A 25,725-nucleotide genomic window follows, 5' to 3' on the forward strand; every position below is an offset into this window, starting at 1 on the left:
TCTCCAAACAAACCTAATGGCGCCAGTTGAAAAAAAATAGTTTAATTGTTTAAGAAAGCTATGTTCAGTACTTTAAAAATAGTATTTGAGTTTTTTAAATTATAAAAGAGTAGATAGTCATTGTACACAAAACAACCATATTGTGTGTGAGTGAAGTCAAATATGGAAATCTTCCTCCCTCACACAACACATACCTCCAGAGAGGTAAACACTCTTAACTGCCATTGTATGCCCTTCTGGAGCTTTTTCACATTCCTTTACTTACATATATAAGTACATGGACTATGCGCAGCTTGCTTTTTTCGTTGAATTATAGAACTTGGAGCTCTTGCCCTATCAGTGCACATACATTGACTTGATTTTTAAAACCCACTGCACAGATCATAGAACAGATTCAGCTATCTTCCATTGATGGATATTTAAGCCATCTATTTTTTACATATTAAAATGTCTCAGTGAACTTATTTATGTAGTATAGATTCCTAGAAGTGGAATCACTTTTGGCGGATATTACCAGATTCCTTTCCAAAAAGGTTAAGTTTATCCACATTCCACAACAGTGGATGCCAGGATCCTACTCTCCAAATATTTGCCAACACTGGGTAATGTCACTATTTCCAAATGCTATGCTAGTATTTTAATAATTTTTAAATTTTAAATTTACATTTTTATGCTTTTAGCTCAATGTGTAGACATCTGTGACTGGTATTTTCTTTATGTTTGGATGCTTTTAGCTCAATGTGTAAAGGTTTATGATGGATGTAAAGGCAAAAACTTCTTAACAGTATAAAATATTTTTCTTTATCGAGTTTATTGCTTTTTACCTTGATTCCTCTTTTTTCTGGTATTAATAATCCTGTTCCTGATCTTTGTTGGCACTTTCCTGTTTATATTTCTATTCCTTTATTTTCAATATTTCATTTTATAAAGCTAATGTAATTAAACTTTGCCTTTTTACCTAATTTAGGAGGCTATGCTTATTAATCAAGGAAGTTTTTGCATTTGTTGTGAATCCTGAAATGTTTCCTCTTTTTCCTGACATCTTATTTAAAATTGTCTCTTTATTAAGCTTTTATTAGTTTCTCTTCACCTTTAAACATTTTTTTCTCAATTTCACGAATTGGATTTCCTTTTTTTCTCTTATGATTTGGAAGCTTCATATCCTATTTCTGATCTATGTCCTATTTCTATTTTACTAACAGTTACACTTACATTTTAGACATAAACAAATACATATATATGTTTTGTTTTGATCTTAATTTATATGATATACACAAATTTAAATATATGTATATTCACATGTTACATATGTTTAGTTAGATGTTTTAGCAATACTGATTGAATACTAATTTTTTATTTAAATGAAAGTGAGCATGTAAAACACCTGATGATCATTTATTAATACAAAATCATCTATCTACCTCAAGTATTAAACAGGCATAACACAAACAGTAAATTAAAAGGCAATGTTAGAAACACATTATTTTGTGAGTTTCAAACTTCAGTATCAACAACTTCAGGGACATTTTTCAATAAAAACATCTATCAATAATAGCACTATTCCAAGCTTTCTATTTTTTTATAGCCTTATGTTCTTTTGCTCTTCAATATGTAGTACTTCTAAATTATTTGTAACTATTAATAAAATATTACTTTTTAAACTTTTCCTCTGAAAATAATTTTATGGTATAATTTGCACCACATGAGTTTAGATAATGGAATGAGCCTGAACTGCAGCAAAATGCCTAACAATGAAGGCTAAGAGTTTTTAAAGATCAGTATCCAAATCTGTGGCAATGTTGGGGTAACCGGATGTGAGGCTCTTAAAGAGCAGAAGCCAGTCTGTTTCTGTGAAGCACCAGATTCTCAACTTTTACCTTAAAGGTATAAAAATTAAATTATTTTGCAGTTCAGAAGGCTGCCTGCAGATATACAGCACAGAGTTGTAAGGGAAACAGCCTTAATTACAGACATGGTCACGGGTGCTATACTGGTCTAGATCTGCCCTGTCCAACGTGGCGGCCTCTGGTCTCATGTGACTGTCTGAGCGCTTGAACTATGGTGAGGTGGAACTGAGATGTGCTTTAAATGCAAAATATACACCGGATTTCAAAGACTCAATACGAAGAAGAAAAATTTATATAAAGTATCTCATAAACAATTCTTATATTGATTACATGTTGAAATAGGATATTAATTTCACCTGGTTCCTTTTACTATTTTAACATGGCTATCAGGTTTAAAATTTCATATGTGGTTCTCATTATTCAGAGGTAATATGTTAATTATCATTTTCTTGGAGTTCCAATAATTGTCTTGGCAACATCTGTGACAGTTCCAGGTCTGCCTAGTTTAATTCAGTCCAAAGGATTTCAGCAGTAATTTGCTGAAAACAGGAGGGAGTATCCTGTCTTTAATGAGACAAATGTCTACTGAAGTCATTTTCATGGCAAAATGGTAGCTGCCTTTTTTCGACTTAGTTATTATCATATGTTCCAACTTCATGATGGGGCTCAGTAATGGGAGCAGTGGCTGAATTTCTGAGTCTGGATTTACTTAGTTTTTGTACCATATTATTCCTGTTTTCTAACTACTCAGAGCCCTTGCAGTTGATAAATTACACTAAACTACTCCTGTGCTCCATAGATATATTACTCTAAAATCCTGACTTCTTATTGTTATTGTTGTCCTCTATGAAGAGTAACATCCAAGCCTCCTGACAATATCATCCTTTTAGGAAAAAATGTGATCTTATTGTTTGCTTAGTCACTGTTCTAAAAGATTAGTGGATGTGCTCATTTTGGCAGTACATATACTAAAATTGGAATGATACAGAGAAGATTAGCATGGCCTCTGAGCAAGGATGACATGCAAATTCATTAAGTATTCCATATAAAAATACTTTAAAAATAAAAAAAATAGGCCGGGCACAGTGGCTTACGCCTGTAACCCCAGCACTTTGGGAGGCCGAGGCGGGTGGATGACGAGGTCAGGAGATCGAGACCATCCTGGCTAACACGGTGAAACCCCGTCTCTACTAAAAATACGAAAAAATAGCCAGGCTTGGTGGCAGGCACCTGCAGTCCCAGCTACTCGGGAGACAGGCAGGAGAATGGCGTGAACCCGGGAGGCGGAGCTTGCAGTGAGCCAATATCGCACCACTGCACTCCAGCCTGGGCAACAGAGCGGGACTCTGTCTCAAAAAATAAATAAATAAAAATAAAAATAAATACATAAATTTTAAAAATATTAGTGGATAAAGCACATGGCTTGAGTAGGGTTCCCTGCAATGTCCTCACCCCATGGCCTTCTGACTGCCTTCTGCCCTTGCTGTTATGTGGCCAGAGCCTGACACACCCCAACCCACCCCACAGGCTTCACTTCAAACACCCTGTGCCTGCCATGGGCCCCACCTGTCAGCCTCAATGCCCCGGTCCTAAGCCTGAACCTACATACTTTCTCTCAACATCAAGACTTACCCGAATATATGCCAAACTCCCTCAAACAAAACATAACACAATAAAATGTGAGCAGCTGCTTTATTTTTCTTATCTTTTATCCCTGTTTGTTGAAATCTTCTGGAATTTTAGTTTTGGATTTTTTTAATGTTATGTTTTTATTTCAGGAATTCATTTTAACAGTTGTATTAAACTGTGCAACTACATTGTCAAAAATTGTTTAGACTTAGTCACAGGGTTTGCTGGTTCCTTTGCTCATGGTGGCTTGGCATGGACTATAGCTTCCCTTTTGCTAACTTCCTTATCCCGATTCATTTCTCATTCGCCTAAGGCATCCTTCAGGGGACTTTTCCTCTTTCTTCCCCAGAAAGAATATATGATAATTTGGGGGTCCACTGTATCTAAACAAGAATTTACTGTAGTCGCCCATTTGACATCTTAGATCTACAATTCTAATCTCAAAATTATTTGCCCCCAGAACTTTGTGAGCACTGTTTTATTATTATTATTTTCTTTTTAGAGACAGGGTCTCACTCTGTCACCCAGGCTGGAATGCAGTGGTGCAATCATGACTCACTGCAGCCTTGAACTCCCAGGCTCAAGTGATTCTCTTACCTCAGCCTCCCGAGTCTCTGGGATTACAAACATATGCCACCATACTCAGCTAATTTTTTTTTTTTTTCGTAGAGATGGGTGTCTCACTATGTTGCCCAGGCTGGTCTCAAACTCCTGGCCTTTAGTGATCCTCTCACCTTGGCCTCCCAAAGTGTTGGGATTACAGGCGTGAGCCACTGCACTCAGCCCCGTTACTTTCCAGCATTTAATGTTATTTGACACTTTAGTTGACACTCTGATTCTTAGTCTTTTATAGATTGCCTGTTTGGTTGTGCTCTCTTGCTCTCTTTCCCCAGAGACTTTACCAAGGTATGTCTCAGTCCATCCCCAATTCTTGCTTAACACTGTTTAGAGAAAACTCCCTCTAACCACACTTTTCCTCTACTCTCACACAACAATCATCAACACAGAAGACTTCTGTGATCAAATATGGGTTATTTCCCCATACACCCATCAGCAGACACCAGCTGCATGTCCTCTAATTCAATTCCAACACTATGTACCTAGAGATGGTGTCAGATCCCACAGGCTGAGGGGTCAGTCCCCAAGACTGCCCCTCCACACAAGTCGCCAAGTCCGGGCCTTCAGAACTTCTGACCAACCAGCTTCAAAGTTCCCATGACCCCTTCCTTTGGGTTCAATAAATTTGCAGGAGCAGTTCATACAACTCAGGGAAACACTTAGTTCACCAGTTTATTGCTCTATACTGGAAAAAATGCAGACGAAGAAACGCTAGGGCGAGGTATGGGGGAAGAGGCTTGGAGCTTCCATGCCCTCCCTGGGCACACCACTCTCCCGGAACCTCCACATGTTCAGCTATTGGGAAGCTCTCTGAACCCCGTCCTCTTGGAATTTTGAGTCTTAAGACCCACAATCAGAAAGGTGGGAGAATATTAGAGTGGAAGGAGGGCAGAACACCAGAGGCCTACCTGAGGCCTAACACATCCAACATTATAACAAGACTGTATAAGGGCTGTGGGAGTTATGAGCCAAAGAACCCTGGATGAAAAACCTACATATATATATATAACACCACACACTCAGTAGATGCTTTTGATATGAACTATGTATTTCACTCAGAAGAATTATCTGCTCTTAATAATGCAATTATCATCTACCTCTCTCCTTTTTACTTTCTATAGATTCCCCATTATATGGATATTAGTTACCTGGAATCTGTCATACTACTTAACTCCTCACTCTAGCTCTGTCTGCTGAAGATTGTAAAATAATTCCACAGCTTATTCTTCCTTTTAACTATCTTGTTTCAGCCCTTTCCATTTTAAAAATTCAGTTCTTCCACTAAGATTTTTATTTTAACCATTAGAATTCTTGTTTCCTGGGCCTTTATTTCACAGCTGTGATAGATTCTGAAGCAGGCTCCATGATCCCTACCTCCTGGTAGTTGTCATTTTTAATACCCTTCCCTAAGAGTGAGAAGGACCTGTGTCTTGCTCTCACCCTACAGAATACAGCAAAGATGACAAAGTGCTGCCTGTGTGATTACATTACAGAAGATAGTAACACCTGTGCTACTGGAAAGGCTCTCTCCTCTGCCGGCTTTGAGGAAGCAAGCAGCCACACTGGAATGCCTACATGGCAAGGAACTGAGGGCAACCTCCAGCCAACAGATGGCAAGAACTGAGGCCCTCTGTCCAGCCATCTGTAAGAAACTGAATGTTGCCCAACCACCATGTGAGCTGAGAAGTGGATCCTTCCCCAACAAGCCTCAGATGAGACCACAGTCCTGACCAACACCTTCATTGCAGCCCTGTGGGTCCCTGAAGCAGAGGACCCAGCTAAGCCTGAAATAAACTACAAGGTCATTAATGTGTGTTGTTTAAAGTCACTAAGTTTGTGGTGATATTGTTATGTAACAATATACTAATACAATAGCTGCCTATTTTAATTTGGTGGCTACCATGTCTTCTGGGATCAAGACTTTCTAAAGCTCTACTCAGTCTCCTGAATCAATGGTTTTCTTTGATGGGAATCACTCTGCTTCTTCTCTGGGTGCCTCTCATGATGTTGGGTTTTTCAGAAGTCTCATGAATCTTGCATGGTTGTGAAGTGCACATAAAGTCCCTAGCTGTAAAGAACTTTCTAATGGGTGTGAAATAGGATTAGAGACAAAGACAGTAAGCATAAGTATTTTCAGTTAGTAACAGTTACCAATAAAAAATGTAGGATAATATGATACTGATGGCATGCACGTGTTGGAAGTTAGTGGAGGCTATCTCCCCAGTGGTCAAAGGTCTTGCTGGAGAAATTATATTTTACTAACTTGAAGAAGCAGCTGTAAGGAAGAGCTTTCCACACTCAAAGAACAGTGTAATGTTCCCTACCCCACATTGCTGCTGTAACAAACTACCATAAACTTAGCAGCTTAGAACCACACACAGTTATGACCCCACAGTTCTGTACATCAGAAGTATAGGAGTCTCTACCAGTTTCTCTGCTCTGGGTCCCATAAGACTGAAATCAAGGTGTCAGCCGGCCTGGATTCTCATCTGGAACCTCTGGGTGAGGCTTCCTGGCTTATTTAGGTTGCTGGCAGAATTCCCTTCTATGCAGTTCTAGGACTGACACCTCTGGTTTTTGTTGGCTATTGTCTGGAGGCTCCTGTCAGCTCCTAGAGACTTTTCTCCAGCCTTCGTGCATGGGCTCCTGATTCACAGAGCTACAACTTCAGAGAAAATCCTTCTCATGCTCGGAATCTTGGACGTCCTCTCTGCCACATCTTTCTTCTGCCTCTTTAGCCCTCCTCTTCTCTAACCAGCCAGAGAACATTCTCTGCTTTTAAGGACTTATGAAATTAGATTGGCCCTACACCAATAATTCAAGATAACCTCCCTATCTGCAGGTCTGTAACCGCATTACCTCTGCAAAGTCCCTTCCCAGCAGTACCTAGATTTGATTGAATAAGCAGGGGATGGGTCTCTTGGAGGAACATCTTCAGAATTCTGCCTACCACACTTCCTATATGAGAAACATGTTTGTTGCACCTTAAGATCCAGTGGGATGAAGGAAAGTAAGAAAGGAGAGTGAAGAGAAATGATATTTGGCTCTAGGAAGGAATCTGGATTTTATTTTCATTTAGATGGGAATCTATTGGAGGATTTTTACAAGGGGAAGTAATGTTAAGTTATACTTTAAAAGTGATCAGTATGCTGACAGGAGAAAGCTTCCTTAGCAATTGTCTTTCATATTGCCCAGCCATGGATAGAGATGTGTTAACTGTGGCGTGAGCAAGACCTCCTCTATGTCTCGGCGTAAGCCTGCATGTGTCAGTGGCAAGGATATAGAGAAACTGCAGGAAGTGGGGGTCGACCCTTAAAAAAATGTGGAAGTAGGTAAAAAGTTACCGAGACAGGAGTTAGTTACATCAAGAAGTTCCACTGCTTCATCAAATACTTGTGCTTCTGTCTAACGTGGCAACCAAGTACCTGCCATCCTGACTCACTTCTCAGGCTGCAGGGCCCACAAAAGCCAGGCGACTGTAAATGACTCCCCTTGATTTAGGGAACTCCACTTCCCAGTGGCTCCACAAGAACAGTTGGGCATGAGCTCCGCAAGGCTCGTCTTGGCAATCCTTTCAGATACCAGACCACTGGCCCACAGCCTATTTTGCTGCCTAAGCTAGGGGTACAGCCCAGGCACTGCTGAGATAACCAATCTCATCTGGCGTTTTCACAGCCATTATTTAGCTCAGGGATTCCAACAACCCAGTACCATTTGCCTTGTGACCTCCAGAAACACCTGTCATATTTGAAAATGGTAACCTTCTCTCTTTTCCAACATCACAATGGATTTATTCTTAGTGTGTATTTTTTCATTTCAATGAAAATTTTGCACATACGGGCAGGAAAGGTAAATTTGTGGCTTAGGCCACTATTTTAAATGGAAAGTTTGTTACTATACCTTTTATTATTAAGCTAATATATTCTTCTGGGGGAAAAAAATGCTGGGGTAGTTTTTTCCTAGAAGCCTTTTAAGGGAAAGTTGAGCTGCATGCGTTTCTTGGATACAAAGGTAAGGTGCAACTCTGACACTAAAGCATGAGACTACCAAGTGCTGATGGCTCCCTCTCTGGGACTGCATGGCTTCATCACACATGGGGATGAGAACTGGGGCCTGACAGTCCAGGGCAGTGAGTGAAGGTGAGCAAAGGAGGAGACAAGGCCTCTGCTCTGGACTCACTGACTGCACAGGTTGTTGTAGTATGGGAGTGCTTGCCCTCGCCATATCCGAGGAACCTGGGACTTAGCTACGTTTTCCCCGCCATCTCTACATTTCTGAGCAGAAATGGATTGAGAGAGCTCTAATAGCTGTGTTTCACTGGCCGTGGCAGGCCCTGTTGGTCAGCACGCACACCGCTGCTTGTTGAGATGCCTGAGCCCAGCTGTCACAAAACACCAATGGCCCAAGTGCCCTTAACCACAGCATGTTGCCTTTATAAAACGCCACCTTATGTGGACTTCCTAATTTTTCTTTTTCCCTTAAGTGGTTATTATATATTAAGTGGTCCATTATGCTGACTTAACTCCTTAATAAAGCCCTCTCTTCATGTTTTCCCGTTGTTTTTATAATGAGCCAAATTAGTAATAAAGTTAGCCCTTACCTGACTATACTTTGTTTTGTACCTCCCAGTACCCAGCACCTGATACTGTGTAAGCAATTCTCAAATTCATAAATTTTTGGTAAGTGATAACAGAAATCTGGATGTGTTATTAAGGAATGACCAGTACAATTTCCCTTTATCACTAAAAAAACAAATCTTAAGTCTGTACAAACTCTCTAAGGTTAGAATCACTGGCAGTTTTCTAATGTCCATGTTAATGCTCTTTCCATTATAAGCCGTGTTGTAAAAGTATTTTTTAAGGGCAAGAGTTAAAAGTGGTGACTGCATCTTATCTATTCTCCCAAGACTCCCTCCATTCACCCAGGCTGCTGGGGCAAACCTTCAAGATGGCCTCACCTGCTTAAACTGTTTAAAATGTGCTCCCTCACCACCAGCTCCCCAACTGAGGTCAAGAACTAGGAATGTAAGAAGGAAGTTAAAAGATGTTATCTTTATCCAACCTGTCCTTTTGCCATGGACCTTGATAGAATCCTTTCTTTTAATCAGATCCCTAAAGGTGGGCTGTAAAGTGTCCCTTAAAAAAACACTGGGGAGTAACAATGGAGACCAATAAATAACATATAAGCATGAGTAGAGAAAAATAATAATCTGGGACAGACCTTTAAAAAAGTTCTAAAGTGTAGAAAAGGAGAAACATAACTAAGAGATATTTCTTTGGAATTAGAATTTTTCCACAAAACTAAAGATAGATGGCATATGATCTCTAATAATATGATGCAAATACCACAAACACTAAGCAGAATGAGCTAGGACAACCACACAAAATAGCTGAAAAGATCCTTCACAGCAACAAGAGCAAAATCAAGGCAGATTCAAAGAAGATGCACAATCATAAAACATGAACCAGGCCTTTTAAATCTGTATTTTACTATTTAATCCTCACTCTCCAACAAGACAGGTATAAACTATTCTCACTTTAGAACTGAGATTGAATAATTAAGTAACCAACAGTCACCAGTAAATGACAGAGCCAGAATTCAACAGGTCTATTTGGCTCCACAGCCCATGATCTTTAGACTATGATTCCATTAAGACCAGCTTGTCAATATGAAAGGCACACCTGAGAGATATTTTAGAATTGAGAAAATGAGTTAAAATTTCAGAAAAATTAGAAATTTACCACAGAATGAATACATATCAAAAGGATCATATATTATTATTAGATGAATAAAGATTTAAGAAGGCCTGAAATCATAAATTAGAATTACCATATTCATATCAAAATTGTTAAGCATTAATACCATAACCAAGTGACATGTTTAGTAAAATGTGTATTTCTACTAAGGGAATGTAATTTTTGAAGACATTAAATATCAGGCTAGCATTCATGTTTCTGAAACAATAGCTAAAGACAGGGCAGTACCACACTCGAGATAATTTAATCCAAAATTATTATATTCAATGAAGACAATCGCATGTGGCGAGAGTAAGCAATCTTAAAGTTTCAGTAAGCTTCCTAACCAACTGCTTCAGAAACACTCAAAATCACAAAGTGTTGAGACAAAGAATGCTTCTCTGTGGTATAACGTAGAAACAACAGTTGACTCCCCAGCTCAAATTTTCTTTCCAGCTTTAAAATATCCTGACTATTCCTTTCAGGTTTAGATTCTTATTTAACAGAGTAGACCTTAATTCAGGAAAGACCATTTCTTGAGCTAACAAGAGAGACATGGGCTCTGCTTAATCCAAGATGAGCTAAACCAACTAGACTTTCTCTCCTTGTCACAATTTCTAAACTCCATAGAAAGAAGTGGCCCTGTGGCTGGTGATCAAGGGAGCTTAAAGTCAGGGCTGGCAGAAGCTGTAACTGAAAAAAACTGATAATAAATATTAAGACCAAATTTCAGAGCTAAATAAAACATTAACAGCTAGAGGGCAAATGCTGATAAATCTAAATAGCTAGACCCAAGAAGGTGGGAGTGATCTGCAATTAAACACCAAGAAAGAAAAACTAGAGAATTCCTTGACATCAATACCAAAGAAACCAAGTTTATAGTGCTGTTTATATAGAAATAGAAAGGGATAAAGACAGTAATGAATATTGTGGAATGTTTTAGGATGTTAAAAGATATAACTAAGAACTGAAGACAAGAAGTTTAACGTCCAAATTCTAATAAAAAAGGCCAGGCGTGGTGACTCATGCCTGTAATCCCAACACTTCAGGAGGCTGAGGTGGGTGGATCGTTTGAGGCCAGGAGTTCAAGAGCAGCCTGGGCAACATGGTGAAACCCCATCTCGATTAAAAATACAAAAATTAGCTGGGTGTGGTGGTGCACACCTGTGGTCTCAGCTACAAGGGAGACTGAGGCACAAGAATCACTGGAACCCAGGAGGCAGAGGTTGCAGTGAGCTGAGATCACACCACTGCACTCCAGCCTAGGCAACACAGCGAGACTGTTTCAAAATAACCAAAACAAAACAAAAAATGAATTCTAATGAAAGACAATCACATATTACAAAGGGAAAAACTAAAAATTGCAACAATCTTTTAACATAAAAACAGAAGGCAAACCAAGAATAAAAACTTAAACTATATACACAAACTGTCTAAATTCAACAACTAAAAGTGTTTCAATTTGTCATTTCAAATTGCACTGTTCACAAGAGAAAACATTAGAACTTAAATGTAACCTCCACGAGACCAAGGATATTTGTGTTGTTCATTGCTCTACCTTCAGTACCTTCAGTTTTTTGAATAAATGCAAAAAGAATGCCAACAAATACCAAAACTGCCTATTGCCCAATGCTGCCATAGCTCTGATTCAGTGCAGATGGAGTTTTACACAGGAACTACTTTTTCAAGAGGACAATTTAGAATGCAAGCCAAAAGCTTTAAAAAGTGCATATTCTTTAATCCAAGAATTACTCAAGAAATTTATACATTTTTTAAAAAGATCACCAAATGCATCCCACATAGTTCCTTTACAATAAACAAAAGATAAACAACCTAGCGTCCTGTCCTATATGCGCTCTACCAGATGACTCAATTATAGTCCATCCATCCATGGAATCCTAGACAATCATAAAAGGACATTTATGTTAACATGGAAAGTGAAGATACGCTTTGAAGAATAGGCTACAAGAGAGAATACATTATACAATCCTACTGCTGTATAAAACAAAACATCTGGAAGAATCTATGCTTAAATATTAATAGTGTGTCCCGCAAAGTGGTAGGATAATAGTGACTTTTATTCTTTTTACTTATCTCTATTTTCTCATGTTTCTGTAATGAACATGTTTCATAAAACAAAATGGGTCTGTTATAAAAATCTGAAAACTTATTTTTGAAAGAGAGCAGTATTACAGGCTGTAGTGTCAAATAAAATATTAATGTTAAATATCACACGCTCCCGTGAAAATAACCAACATTCTTAATTAACCTTTCAGTTCTGTGAATCTAATACTAGATCACACCTTGCTATTTCTGAAAATGTTAGTCCTGATAAAAATTAAAAACCATAAAAGAGGTAACAAATTGGCTGAAGAAAGTAAAAATTGGCACTTTAGCTTTGAGATCTTAAATCTACTTAAATAACACTAAGCAATACTTTGTCCAAATGTAAACCATTATACTAGCTGACATTAAGAATTATGTGGCCATCAGAAGGCACTTTCTTCAATAAAAGATGAATATTAATCAGACACAACTTTATATGTAATCTTCAACTAAAAAAAATTTGAGCTCACTTTTCATGTTATATAGCTTCAAGATAAAGACTTCTTAGAAACAAAAGTTCATCCTCACTTTGTTCAAATAGGCTTACATATCAGGTAATCACTGGAAAGCAAAACTTACATTAACATACACTATGTCAATCAGATGTAAAATCTGTGCTATTATTTGAAGTACAGAATTTAGAATATATTCTTAAAAACACAATTAACACATCCCCAACTTTCTATGCTAAAAAATAAAGAAGACTGTACTACAGAGATGCCTTGATTCCAAGTATCCCACTTACTTTCCACAACCAAAAGTTTTGTTCCAGTTTTCATAAAGCTCTAAATCTTCTGGAGAAACACTAGGTCGCACAGTTCTAAAAGCATTTTCAAAATCAATATAAGCTATGGGTCGAACTTGATCCGGTGTTATGGTAGCAATGTCAGCAGTTTGTAAACTGCGAATAGGACCAAGAGAAGCCTCCCTGCAAAGCTGTGTCATGTCTGCTCCTGAAAACGCATCAGACTGCTGTACAATCTGTTCAATTTCTTCTTCACTGAGGCAACACTGCTCTTTGGACATTAGATTAATTACTATCTGTTTCCTGGCTGAAGCTTCTGGGAGGGGAATATAAAGCCTTTTCACCAATCTTCTCCGGGCAGCCTCATCAATTTCTTGTGGCCGATTTGTTGCTCCCACCACTAGGATACGATCTTCAGAAGATGTTGTTGCTCCATCTAATTGAACTAAAAATTCTGTTTTTATCCTTCTAGAAGATTCATGCTCACCATCTCCCCGTTGAGATAACAAGGAATCAATTTCGTCAATAAATATCACAGCTGGTTGCTGACACCTTGCAACAGCAAACAATGCACGGACCATTTTCTCCCCCTCACCTACCCATTTAGAAGTTAAGGATGAAGCAGAGATGCTAAAGAATGTTGCCCCAGACTGACTAGCAATGCACTTGCCAATTAGAGTTTTACCAGTCCCAGGAGGACCAAAGAGCAAAATTCCTTTAGGGGGTCCCCTTAAACCAGTAAAGATGTCTGGCCTCAACATGGGCCACACAACTATTTCCTTTATGGTGGCTTTAGCAAATTCTACTCCTGCAATATCTTCCCAATTTACTGGAGGTCCATGATCCATAATCTCATTCATAATAAGTTCAATCATCTTTGGCTCCAAGTTCTTCAGACGCTCATCAACTGGATGTGCTGGTTCTGTAGGTCCTGCCCCGTAAGGCTTACATTGCATTCCTCCATTCTGCTCTCCCCCATCTTGCTTGGGTATAGGAGGAACAAACTTTCCAAGTATCCCTCGGGATCTACTAGCTCCTAGAGACTTTTTTACACCACCATATGAAGACCCTGATGGACGCTGAGGTTGGTGGTACTTTTTTTGCTGATCTACCCATAATTGTTCTTTTGCAGTTTTAAATGTAGGCAGGCTGCTATCCTCCTTTGGGCCATTATCTTCTGTTTTACTACAAGCCTTATTCAGTATTGGATTGGAAAGTGCATCAATGGTGCCAGAACCATAAAAAGACTTCCTCTGTGGATTTTCACAGGCAGCAGGAAAACAAGACTGGTTAGATAAGAACACATTAAGTCCTATGTTTTCTTTTGGAGAGCTGTGATTTTCCTTTTTGACATTTCCAAACAATGGTGTGACATGGAATTTTGCAGTAGCTGACTCACCTACAGGTGCTGAGAATGTAGGACAAGTCCTAGCAGTGTTAGTCACCATAGGTGGCTGGGCATTCTGAAGGAGTTTCAAAGGATTGCTCTCTGGGAAGTCTTGGGTCCGGTCTCGATCATGAGCTGAGTTAGGTAATGAGTCACTCTCTTGAGAACTACCACAAACACTAAATTTAGGAAGATCAAAGACAGTGGCCTCCTTATGGATTACCACTGATGCAAGAGCAGGTTCCAACAGAGAGTCTTTGAATTTTTTGCCAGCTTGCATCATCTTCTGTACACTACTCATTTTGAAAACATTATTTATTGACAATCCAGACTGCCACTTGTCACTATCTGTTTGTTGAGATCCTGCCAAAGTTAAAATGTTTTCTGCATAATTATTCAACCCAGATTCAACATTGTCAGAATCAATAATTGCAGAATATTTCTCTGCATATTTTTTGAACAGTTTGGTAGCACAGACCTGGGAAATCTCAGAGTTTGCCCATGCATACTGAATGCGTAATATCTGTGCACGGTATGCATCTGCCTTCTGTCCGGTGCATATGCCAGATGTAATTGCGAAGTAATTCTTCTGCCATTCACTCAGGTGCACAGATCTAGAGCTGGAGGTCTGCATTTTAGAGGTTCTATAACAATAAAAATGAAAATCAGTATGAAGGAAAACAAAGACAATACTTTAAATATAATTTTGAAACTTCTGCTAATCTGAAGGAAGAGACACTGGACTTTTTATTTATAATGTAGATTTATAAGGACAGGTTATAAGAGAAATATCTAGTTAACTATAGATTTCAAGTATTCAAGACATATCAATATGAAGTCTTCAAAATTAAGGACTTGATTAAATAATAATTTATATGAATTAAATTGTTTTAGTTACATAATTTTATCTGTAGGGAAAGCATTCATAAGGTTTAAAATTAATTTTAAATTTTAAAAACAATGGAACTATAGATACATAAAGCAAAACAAAATAAACAAGAGGTTTAAGTCTGATCTATAAAACTAGGTGAATGAGCTTAAGTGAGCTTTTTACTATCACTGATGGTTTATTTTTATTTTATTTTTATTTTTTTTGAGACAGTGTCTTGCTCTGTCACCCAGGCTGCTGGAGGGCAGTGGCGCTCTCAGCTCACTGCAACCTCCACCTCGCGGGTTCAAGTGATTCTCCTGCCCCAGCTTCCCAAGTAGCTGGGATTACAGGCACCCGCCACCACCCCTGGCTAATTTTTATATTTTTAATAGAGATGGGGTTTCGCCATGTTAGTCAGGCTGGTCTTGAACTCCTGACCTCAGGTAATCCACCCGCCTCAGCCTCCCAAAGTGCTGGGATTACAGGCGTGAGCCACCGCGCCCAGCTGGTTCTTCAGTTTTCTTATCTGCAAAGTGAGAGGAACCATTGGAAGAATCAAATCAAGCAATGACTATGAAAATAATCTGAAAACTATCATTATCCTTATCACACAAATGTAGAAATTGAGGCTGAGAGACTTAAAGAACTTACTTGAGATCACACAGCCAGTTATGAATGGTATCAGAAATCGAACACAAGCAGTTTCATTCCAGGTACTGTGCACTTCTGCATGTACACAATGCTCCTTGATGCTGCTATCCTAGGTCACAGATTGAACAGCATGGATCACAAATTTAAACTATGGCATATTTAAATGGTTTTAATAACATTCATGAATAAGTTCATCACCCTAAACAGAATGCCCTAGAATATCTGTTTCCTAATTTCACATAATTATTAAAAAGTGAAACTGTTACAATAAATGAAATAAGAGAACAAGCTAGCCTACTAGGAAAATGCTTTTACTTTAGATTTCTTCTGTCAAGTTATTCGCATAAGCTTCCTCACATTGTTACCCTTAAACAGAACTATAGATGTATCATATTGCTAGATATATAGAATTTACTTATATATCCACAAGAAAAATTTATGAAAAATTTTTTGTTTCCTAACAGTATTTCAATTAAATGAAAACCAACAAACCCTACTTTAGGTTCAAGTATTTGAAATTTTGCCTTCCAAATTACTTGTAAGTACAACAGCCAGGTTTAATGCAGCTTTTATCTCCCATAATGCCTTACAAAGACATTTGTCACACTGTAAGTAGGTGTTCACAAATCTTTGCTTAAAAAACAATAAGAAAACTTAAGATCCAGAGCTTTCAAGACACTGTAATTTATTTAAAGCTGTAAAGCTAAATAAGCTAGAGTCAAAACTAGATCTGACCTCTTCTGTCAAGCAGTTCATCCTTTTTTTCACTATACCATTTTGATGTTAAACTCATTTATACAATACTGGAAATGAGAAACTGAAAGAAAGGTGACTCGGAAAACACTTGACACAAACTTTCACAATTAATATTATCATTCTCTTCCTCTCCATGGCTTCATTCCCCTTTATCATCTGTTATCCTGAAATTTCTACCATACCTCAGAGTTCTAGTCACTGTTCTCAGAATAAACCCCCTTCTCTTTTCCATCTTCACCTTTCCTTCAATATTCATCTTCCAAGTCTTACTTCTTCCTTTCAATTCAATCATTTAAATGGCAAATATGGATAACCAAAAACTGGCCATCACCGATCAGTGACACAACCATTGTCGTGATTACCATTTCCAAGCCAATTTAACCTTTACGGCCTTTCCTAGATCTAAAAAGTATGATTAATTAGCACTGTCATATGAACTGCATTTCAATCTTCTTTATTTTGCCAATGTTCTGATTATTTTAATAATGTCATTATCTGTCTTCCTCGACAGTTGGCTTCTGCAGGGAGGAACTGTTTTCCATTCCATTCACATTGTCTTAGTACCTAGAATACAGTGTCCTTTGGAATAATGGCTACTAAAATACTGACGGAGTGCCTACTCAGTACCAAGCACTGTACAAGCCTCTTAACTCAAGAGCACAGGGTCTGGAGCCAGGCTGCCTGCTTTCAAATCCTGGCTCTATCATCTGCCAGCAGTGACTGCAGGAAAATCTCTTAATGTCTTTCTGCCGGTTTTCACCTATAAAAGAAGCGCAGCAACATCACTGAGCTGACAAGGTATTTTAATTCTGCAAAGCACTAGACAGAGGACTCAGCACTTAGAAAATACTCTATAAAATACTGCTTCTTCTGATTCCTCACAATGACCCCTGAAAGATATGAGCCCTTCTTTCTCATCACAGAGATTAAGAGCTTGCCTGGGTCACAGGGGAACTGACTGACCCCCGCTGTGGGCGCCCAGAGCCCCGCTGGGCCCGGTAAATGCCTGCGGTAAGCGGCCCCGCCCCCGGACAGGCTCTGCCAAAGGAAGCCGCCCGCAGACCTGGCCCCGAGCCTGCCGTCCACGCCGGGCCCCAGCTTCCTAATCCTGGATGAGTCTGGTTCTGGGCTAGCGGGTCAGCCACCCTCCCGATAAGACAGAAGCAAAAGGGCACAGCCACTGCCTGGCTCCCGCCTCCCACGGCCTCCCGCGAAGTCGCCGCCCCGCGACCCCCAGCATTCCAGAGGCACACGCCCGCCTCTCCCCTACGCCCCAACCCTGATGCTCCACAGCGGTCAGCAGCGCCCCTGCCCCGCCTCCCGTCACCGCATCCTACCTGCGGCTGGTCTGGGACGCTGGCAGCCTCCGAAAAGCGCGGGGACTGACGTGCGCCTGCGCGCTGCTGTCGCCCTCAGGCTCGCGCCGTACGTACGTGCGTGAGTACGTGAGTGCGTGCGTGCGTGCGTGCGTTCGGCGCGCGGGGCGTGGGCGCGGCACCTGGGCCCGGGCACCGCCACCTAGGCCCTAGCTCCGAACAGTGGTGTTCTATAAACGCTTATTACATCATTGTGCATAGGCTTCATTTTTAAAAGTACTCCCAAATAAATACAAGGAGGCGATGGAAATTGAATGAAGATTCGAAGGATTCCCATAGAGCGTGGCTCACTTGCCCTCACCGGGAGAGCGAGCCGCGGCTCACCTGGGAGAGCAAAGCGTGGCTCACCTGCGCCCACTCGGGAAAGCCAGCCGCCATCCTGTGCTGCAGGCAGGGAGCGGGCGGCGGGAGAGGAGCGGATCCACTTAGGTCAGCGGTTAAAACGTTACAAGAGGCCACCCCGGCATCGCGGGGCCTGTGGCTGCTCCCCCTCTTGAATTCAGGCCTAGCACATCTCACCTCCGCCCCTCGCACCTTGCAGTCTGCGCTCCATACAGCACGTGAGCGGGTGCTCAGCAATGTTCCCTGGCTGAAAGAACCGCATAGAGTAGCATGCAAAAATGACATGCATGTTTAAGATAAAATAAGGGAGAGGACACCTGTTCTGACTGAGTCCAGCAACTCAAATCTCCCCGCAGCCAACATCTATATTCCTTTGGACAGCTCTCTGCTGTGTAGGGACACCTCCCTGGAACTTTGAAAAGCACCCCATCATTACCTTCCACTTTGTTCTGGAGCAAGGTTTCAAAAGAAGAGTGCCGTATTTTGATTAATTTAGTGAACTGGATTTTCAGACACAAGTAAGAGCATCCACTCAGTGGCCTCTGCAGTAAATAATGATATCAGATCACATAACAAGAAGACTGGAGGTTGGCGGGAAATCTGGAGCTGGTGACTCAAAGAAGTCGTGAAGGACCATCTCTCCATTCTGCCGCCTTCTCGCCTGTGGATTTTCCTCCCCAGGCTTGTCACCTCATTGTCGAGAGATGCCCTCACAATCCAAGCCAGGCAGCCTCACATGACCAGATCTAAAACACAAAGAGGGAGCCAAACTGAGAAAGGACATTTTCCCTCTGAACACTTCTCTCTTGGAAAAAGAAAATGTTTCCCAGAAAGCCTCGTAGACTTCCTCTTATATCTCCTTGAGTAACTGGGACCCGGATCCCTGGATATCCTTTCCTGAGAAAGAGAGGGTCTGGGGCAGGGGATAGAGAAAATGACTAGCAACTAGCAGCACATGATGTGTAAACATAAGATTTAAAGAAATGCAAGGCACAAACAATTTGAAGACTTTTTTTAAGTTTTTAAAATCTTCACAAAATAAAAAGGAATTGGACAATGCACTTTAAAAATTAGAAGACGTTTCACTGAAAACAGCATCTCCTAATTCATTTCATGGCTTAGATAGTAATAGAAAATTATTTTATTCTAATTCCATACTTTATCAACTAATTTTAATTATTTTATAATTACCCAAAATATGTCATGTAGAATGAAAATAAAAGAAAATGAAAACATTTATATCAAGGCCAAGTCAGTTGTATGTTTACTGGCTATTTAGAAATTTCTAAATACGTGTATATTTAGAAATGACTATATAGATACTATTTGGGTAATGTTAGGGATGGAAAGTTTATGTCCCCCCAAAATTTGTATGTTGAAATCCTAAGCCCAATGTGATGGTTTTAAGGGGTGGGGCCTTTGTGAGGTGATTAGGTCATGAGAGTGGAGCCTTCATGGATGAGAATAGTAAGTATCCTTATAAAAGAGACTCCAGAGGCTGGGTGCGGTGTCTCATGCCTGTAATCCCAGCACTTTGGGAGGCCGAGGCAGGTGGATCGCCTGGGGTCAGGAGTTCAAGACCAGCCTGGCCAACATGGCAAAACCCTGTCTCTACTAAAAATACAAAAATTAGCCAGGTGTGGTGGTGGGCACCTGTAATCCCAGCTACTTAGGAGGCTGAGGCCTGAGAATTGCTTGAACCCAGGAGGTGGAGGTTGCAGTGAACTGAGATCGCACCACTGCACTCCAGCCTGGGGGACAGAGTGAGACTGTCTCCAAAAAATAAAATACAATAAAAGAGACTCCAAAGAACTTTCTAGCCCTCTTGCCACCACCTAAGGATGCAAAGAGTTGACAGCAACCTGGAAGAGCCCTCACCAGAACTCGACCATTCTGGCACTCTGACTTCCAGCCTCCACTGTGAGAAATAAATTTCTATTGTTTATGAGCCACTCGGCATATGGTACTTTGTAGCCCTAGACAGGCTAAGACAGGTAATTAGCAGTTTTAGGTGATTTTCATCATCAAAATTTTCATGATGGCATTTTGGAGAATTCACATGAACCACTCTGTTACCCTCCTAAAAGTATTGCTCAAATACTGAATTATATTTATGCTTGCCAAAGTTAACTTTTTTCCAACAAGTAACACTAGCCACTTCATTTTGTGCTTTTGATACAAAAGCATTTCCCAATCCAGCGGCTTTCATCTTCTGGCCTGGTTGGCAAAAGTGTAACTCACTTCTGCACCCTCTCTGAACCCTAGTCTTCTCCTCAAATGTAAAACAGGAATAAACCTTTCTTACCCAGGAAGCCATTATAAGGATTATAATCAACATAAGATATAATTCTTTAATTATCAAAGCAGTTGCTGGCATGTGGCAGGCATTCAACAGAAACTGTGTTGCTATGTTATTTTTATTGTTACCATTAATATTCCTATTGGGATTGAAACCCTTATGTCATATCAAAACTTTTCCATCTTTGACAAATGAGACATATTAGGATAGTATCTTAATAATATGTAAGAGTTTAGTGCTTGAGCTATTCAATTATTAAACTTTGCTTCCAAGACCACAGACTGGTGGTATATACTGTGTGCGTGTGTGTGTGTGTGTGTGTGTGTGTATGAGAAAGAATATGCTGTTCTTTTCTTCTTCTGGGTAGAAGTTGTTGAGCCTTCAAGGGAAGAGGTTTACACCTACAGCAGACAGTGCCAGTTCTCTTGGTGTGAGGGATTCTGGGAGATGGCTGCCCATTTCCATATTCATGAATTTTATAAACATGGTCTCAGATAAATGCAGGTGTACACTTCGGTGAGCTCATTTGTTTTTGAGCAGAGGGGATAATACGGCCATAAATAATGTGCTTCCCTGTCAGCCAGGAGAGTTACATTCTGGAGATGTGTGTGTCGGTGGATGCGGGAGGCAGGTGGTGTTGAGGAGATAGGGAAGCCAACAGGACAAAGCTCAGAGGGAAAACAGCCCAATCTAAATCCAGTCCTTTCTCTGTGTGGATTCCCACTGACTTCCAAACCTCTCAGCTCCCTGACTCAGTGGTAAGGAAGAAAAAAAGTACCAGGATTGAGGGGATGGTCTTCTAGCCCTCCAGCAGAGGAGTAAGATGTGTGAGCCCAGGGTGAAGCAAGTGCACAATTTTAGTAAAAGATTTTCATTGGCCATACTGAATGAATCATAAAGGGATGTGAAGAGGCTACCTCTGGCATCATTGTCATAAACACAGCTTGTGAGAGGGGAGGTGGTGTTCTCCTTGTGTCAAAAGACAAAATTATTTACAGATCAAATTGGCTTTTATTCATGATTCATGAATCCAGTAGCCTCCATTCTATAAAATAGAATTAGAGTTCCCACTGGGGAATGGCAGAACAGTGGTTTTGTAAGGTGGGAACAAGGAAACAGTATTATTTTAAAGGTTGATTGGTTAGTGTCAGCTTACTTCAGACTACTTTTCTCGTCATGGTTAAAGCAAATGGGACTTCCTTATTACTCTGACTCAGGTAGACTGAACACTTTCTGATGGGTTGCTGAGACTCTTGTTTTCAAGAAAAACTGGTCTATTTGGGGACCACCAGCTTTCTTAAAGTTTCAGCTTGGTTAAATGGCACTTAGCATGAGTGACTCCACTTTAGTTTGGTCTGTTGGGACCTAGTGCAGGAGCTCACTCCAGAACAATGCCCTCCCGTAATTTTTCTATAACATCTGAAACGGGGTAGAGCAGAGATGGAAGGAAACATTTGCTTGGGTCGTCATTTTCCTCAAGGACTGCGCTACCAATTGGAGTCAACACTTCTAGGTGCCTCCAGTTTGGTACAGTATGTAAGGGGTTGAATTGCATCCCCCAAACAGATATGTTGAAGTCCTAACCCCTGGCACCTGTGAATGTGGCCTTATTTGGAAAGAGGGTTGTTACAGCCATAATCCAGTTAAGATGAGGTCCTTCTGGATTAGGGTGGGCCCTCATCCGATCGATTGGTGTCCTTATAAAGAAAAGGAAAAGAGTCGCAGAGGGAAGAAGGCCATGTGAAGATGGGGGCAGAGATTGGAGTGATGCTGTCACAAGCCAAGGAATGTCTGGGTTACCAACAGCTGGACTTTGTAGACAGCATGGCCCTGCCAACACCTCGATTTCAGTTTCTGCCTCCAGAACTGTGAGAGAACATGTTTATGTTGTTTGAAGACACTGAGACTGCCGTCCATTGTTCCAGCAGCCACAGGAAATGAATGCCCTGCATTCTTACAGCACTGCGGCAGGGGTGGAGTGATTAAGAGCAGGGGCTGTGGAGTCAGCTTTCCAGGGTTCAAGTCCCAGTTCCACTGCTCAGGAGCCACTACTGAGAATTGTTCAGAATCAACCCAGCTGAGGTCTGAAGATCATTTAGACCGGAGCCTGGCCCACGGTAAGCACTGCCCAGGTGCCAGGTGTTATTATGGCTGGGCTGGCCAGTTCTTCCTCTTAGGTTTCCTTGCTTAGAGTTTGGGAAGGAAAAAATAACCCACCTTGTTGGTGTTTTTTTCTACTGTTTTTAGGCTGCTTAACCTTGCTGTTTCATAAAGTAGCCAAATTCTCTTATTTTCACAGGACATTGGAATCTCAGATATACAAGGAAGCTGAAGAATTTTCTAATTTTCAGTCCAATCTCATGGACTGAAAAGTCAGTCTCATAGAAGAATGACTTTCTGATGTCCCAACTCTTGGTTTTTTCCTATCTCCATTTGAGCACCTACAATGGAGAATTCACTGCCCTGTAAGAAAACACTTTCCACTTGCTGATAGGCTGACTTCTAAGTTTTTCTTTGTATTGAAAATCTGTCTCTTTCACTTTGTCTTTGGAGCTAGAGAGGAGACTCTTCAAATTAAAGGGAGTGTAAAATGTGAAGACAGCTGCTGAGTCCTCTTTGAGTCTGTCCTGTGAGACACCCTTCCATTTAGAACTCTTCCTGTGTGACTTGGCTTCTCTCTCACAACACCTGGGGACACATCCATCTCATAAATCCTGGGGTCTAGATCTCACTTCCACATTGGAGCACTTTGGGATTCACGAGGTCTGCTGCAATACAGCCTGCTCTGTTATCTTCTTCCTCTTTCCTCTACCATCCATTGCACATCTGTGCTCTGGGGAACCATTCACAAGTTTCTCTAAATTGGTAGCTCCAGATGTATCCAGTTTATGCAAGCAACTTACACTCACAGTGCTTTCTTATTAATTTTTTTCTGCTACTTATTACAAGTGTAAGTTATGGCAAGTAACCCAGAGGTATTAAGGAAATAGATTTTGATATCAAATGCAGTTGAAAAGGCAAAAAAAAATTCTAGTGTTTGATGTTTGGATATTTACATAATTTAGAAAAGCAATGAAATGACCCCTAGATAAAAAAGCCATTAGTCAATGTTTATATCTTTCCTCAAATGTAGACTTTCTGAATTGCATACCAGCAGAATCAGTTTCTAATTTGTCATGTCTGATGGATTTCTGAATTAAGGGGTGCGGGTGTGGAGTCAGTGGATATTAGAACTGCCCTCCCTTGGGGTCTTCTCTCTTGTTTCTCTTTGAACTGTGGCACACCCTCATGGTGATCAAGGCGCCACCCAGTGACACCTGCTCCCCTTTTTGTCTTGGGCTTTCCTGCAGGCTCCTTGGTGATGGGCATGTGGTCAGCAACAATGAGATTCTCCAGGTTTAGGGAGTATTGCTGTTTGCTGGATTTTAGAGAGGAGACATGTGATTCCAGGACAAATCTTTCGTATCAGCTGTTAGTTGTGTCTAGATCAATCTGGGACTTTCCCAACACTAAGCAGGAGGGGCCTATTATCAGGAGATACCAGAGGTCAGTAAGGAAACATCTAATTCCAGTGCTAGCAGCACTTTGTGCACTCTTTTTGACACTAACTTGAATATGTATTTAAATAAAGATGCTCTGTATTGACCACAGATTAGTCTGAATAATCCAAAACTTTAAAAACTTCCCCACATTGGATGTGGGGTCTAGGGGCCCCCTAGGGATGGTCTAGGGGCCAAGACTTTACCTTGGTAGGCAAAGATAGGGCTTTACCCAGAAGAGAATAAATGTCTTCACTGCCAGTTACCTTCAGAAATGGTTAATCCTGGGGAGCAGATGGCATCTTTTGCAGTGTAGTTTACTGGGCAAGAGCATGGATTCTAGAGCCAGGCTGCCTGGGCTCCAATCCCAGCTTGGTCACTGATTATTTGACCTTGGGATAAATCACTAAACCTTGCAATGCCTCAGTTTTCTCACTTGTAAAATGAGCATAATAATTGAGCCCGCATCATAGAATTTTAAAATAAGTATTAAATTAATACTTTAAAACACGTGTAACAGTGCCTGGCATACAGCAAGTGCTATGGGTGTGTTCTTGTTAAATAAACTGGGAGGAAGTTATTCTTCCTGTTTCTAGGGCTGGGGGATTCAGATCTGAGAACCACTTTGTGGAGGAACCTGGAGAAGTCAGGAGGTGGGGTGAACTGCCATGAGTTACCTAGAAATGAGCGAGAAATCAGACAAGCTTTTCTCTCTGTCGGGTCTGTGTCTAAGCTGATGTCTTAGACTCTCCATCAAAAGGATCCAGCCAGTTCGGAGGGAGGAAATCTTCAGTCACTTGCTGGCCTCCTGCCCTGCTTCTGTACAGCATCCCCGTTGGCCCCTGCCACCCAGTCTCCTCCCTCCCGTCAGGTCTCAGCCATCTTTCTGAAGTATATTTGTGGATGAGGCTGGATGAGCCCACTAAAGCAGAGAGCTGGTATCAATGATGTTGGTGGCTCACACTGGAGCCCTTGCAGCAATCTTAACTCAAGGGCTGAAAAATAATCTTGTAAACTTTAGACATCCCAGCCTCAACTCAACCTGAGTACTCCACACTCCACTGGTCCTATCAAGGGTGGCCCCTGATGGGCCCCAAAAACACAGCCTCTGTCCCCACATCATGATGGAGGTCAGGTCTTGTTTGCTGTTGAGTAGAGAACAAATGACCTGACTAAATTAGATGGGGAACTACTTGGCATCTGACATATTTCCAGATTTTTGAGTAACAGATCGTATCATTCACTTAGTTCACATAGATATCGGAGGTCTTTGAAACTCAAATATACTTGGTAATAACCCAAGGACCCTTTCTGACAGTGCCTTTGATAGTTCTGTAGTCTTCAAAGGACAAGGACTAATCTTAGGATTAAAACACATGTTTCTAAAAGCAAAATGGTTCACAATACAGATAGTGAACTTAAAGTGAGATTAAGTAAATACCATATCCTTGTTGGAATTAATGTTTACAGAAGTACTCTTCAGTTGCTTATCAATCATGATACTACAGGACAGATAGACTTGTCGGACCAGAAAATCAAGGCCCAGAAAGCCAGAGAATCCTTCCCATCACAGCAGAGACCTCGATCTCATTGCTCCAGGTTGACTCTTGGTTCTAATTTTATTTCCACAGAAGTTGAAGTCATCTTCAAGTAAAACCTGTGTATTATTAATGTATCCAGAACAGTGCCTGACATATACTAGGCACTCAGTGAACATTTGCCAAATAAATGAATGCCGTTTAAAAACATCCAAGGATGCTGTATCTTTGTCTACTTTGGAGGGAATGTCTGTATCACAAGAATAAATTTGATACAACATAGAAC

General features: G+C 40.7%; 1 protein-coding gene and 1 non-coding gene across 7 annotated transcripts; one reads left to right on the plus strand and one right to left on the minus strand.

Annotated features, from left to right (window-relative positions):
• Positions 1-2,791: 2,791 nt before the first annotated feature.
• LOC115935552 (U6 spliceosomal RNA) lies at positions 2,792-2,898 on the plus strand. The gene has a single exon (XR_004071160.1). It is a non-coding gene; the product is annotated as a U6 spliceosomal RNA (small nuclear RNA).
• An 8,648-nt stretch (positions 2,899-11,546) lies between these two features.
• FIGNL1 (fidgetin like 1) lies at positions 11,547-25,710 on the minus strand. 6 transcript variants are annotated; one of them, XM_055347060.1, is made up of 5 exons: positions 17,683-17,780; positions 16,910-17,105; positions 15,590-15,698; positions 15,377-15,464; positions 11,547-14,711 (listed from the first exon to the last, which is right to left on the minus strand). In XM_055347060.1, the coding sequence occupies exon 5, from the start codon at positions 14,699-14,701 to the stop codon at positions 12,677-12,679; it is 2,025 nt and encodes a 674-aa protein (XP_055203035.1). In that variant the 5' UTR covers positions 14,702-14,711; positions 15,377-15,464; positions 15,590-15,698; positions 16,910-17,105; positions 17,683-17,780; the 3' UTR covers positions 11,547-12,676. The 6 variants fall into 6 exon arrangements, with proteins under 6 accessions (XP_055203035.1, XP_063564620.1, XP_004045493.1 ...); XM_063708550.1 differs by having other exon boundaries at positions 16,528-17,105; positions 17,683-17,759; XM_004045445.4 differs by lacking the exon at positions 16,910-17,105 and having other exon boundaries at positions 17,683-25,710.
• Between the last annotated feature and the right edge of the window lie 15 nt (positions 25,711-25,725).

This window comes from Gorilla gorilla, chromosome 6 (genome assembly GCF_029281585.2).
Source record: "Gorilla gorilla gorilla isolate KB3781 chromosome 6, NHGRI_mGorGor1-v2.1_pri, whole genome shotgun sequence".
In the NCBI taxonomy this organism is placed as follows: Eukaryota; Metazoa; Chordata; class Mammalia; order Primates; family Hominidae; genus Gorilla; species Gorilla gorilla.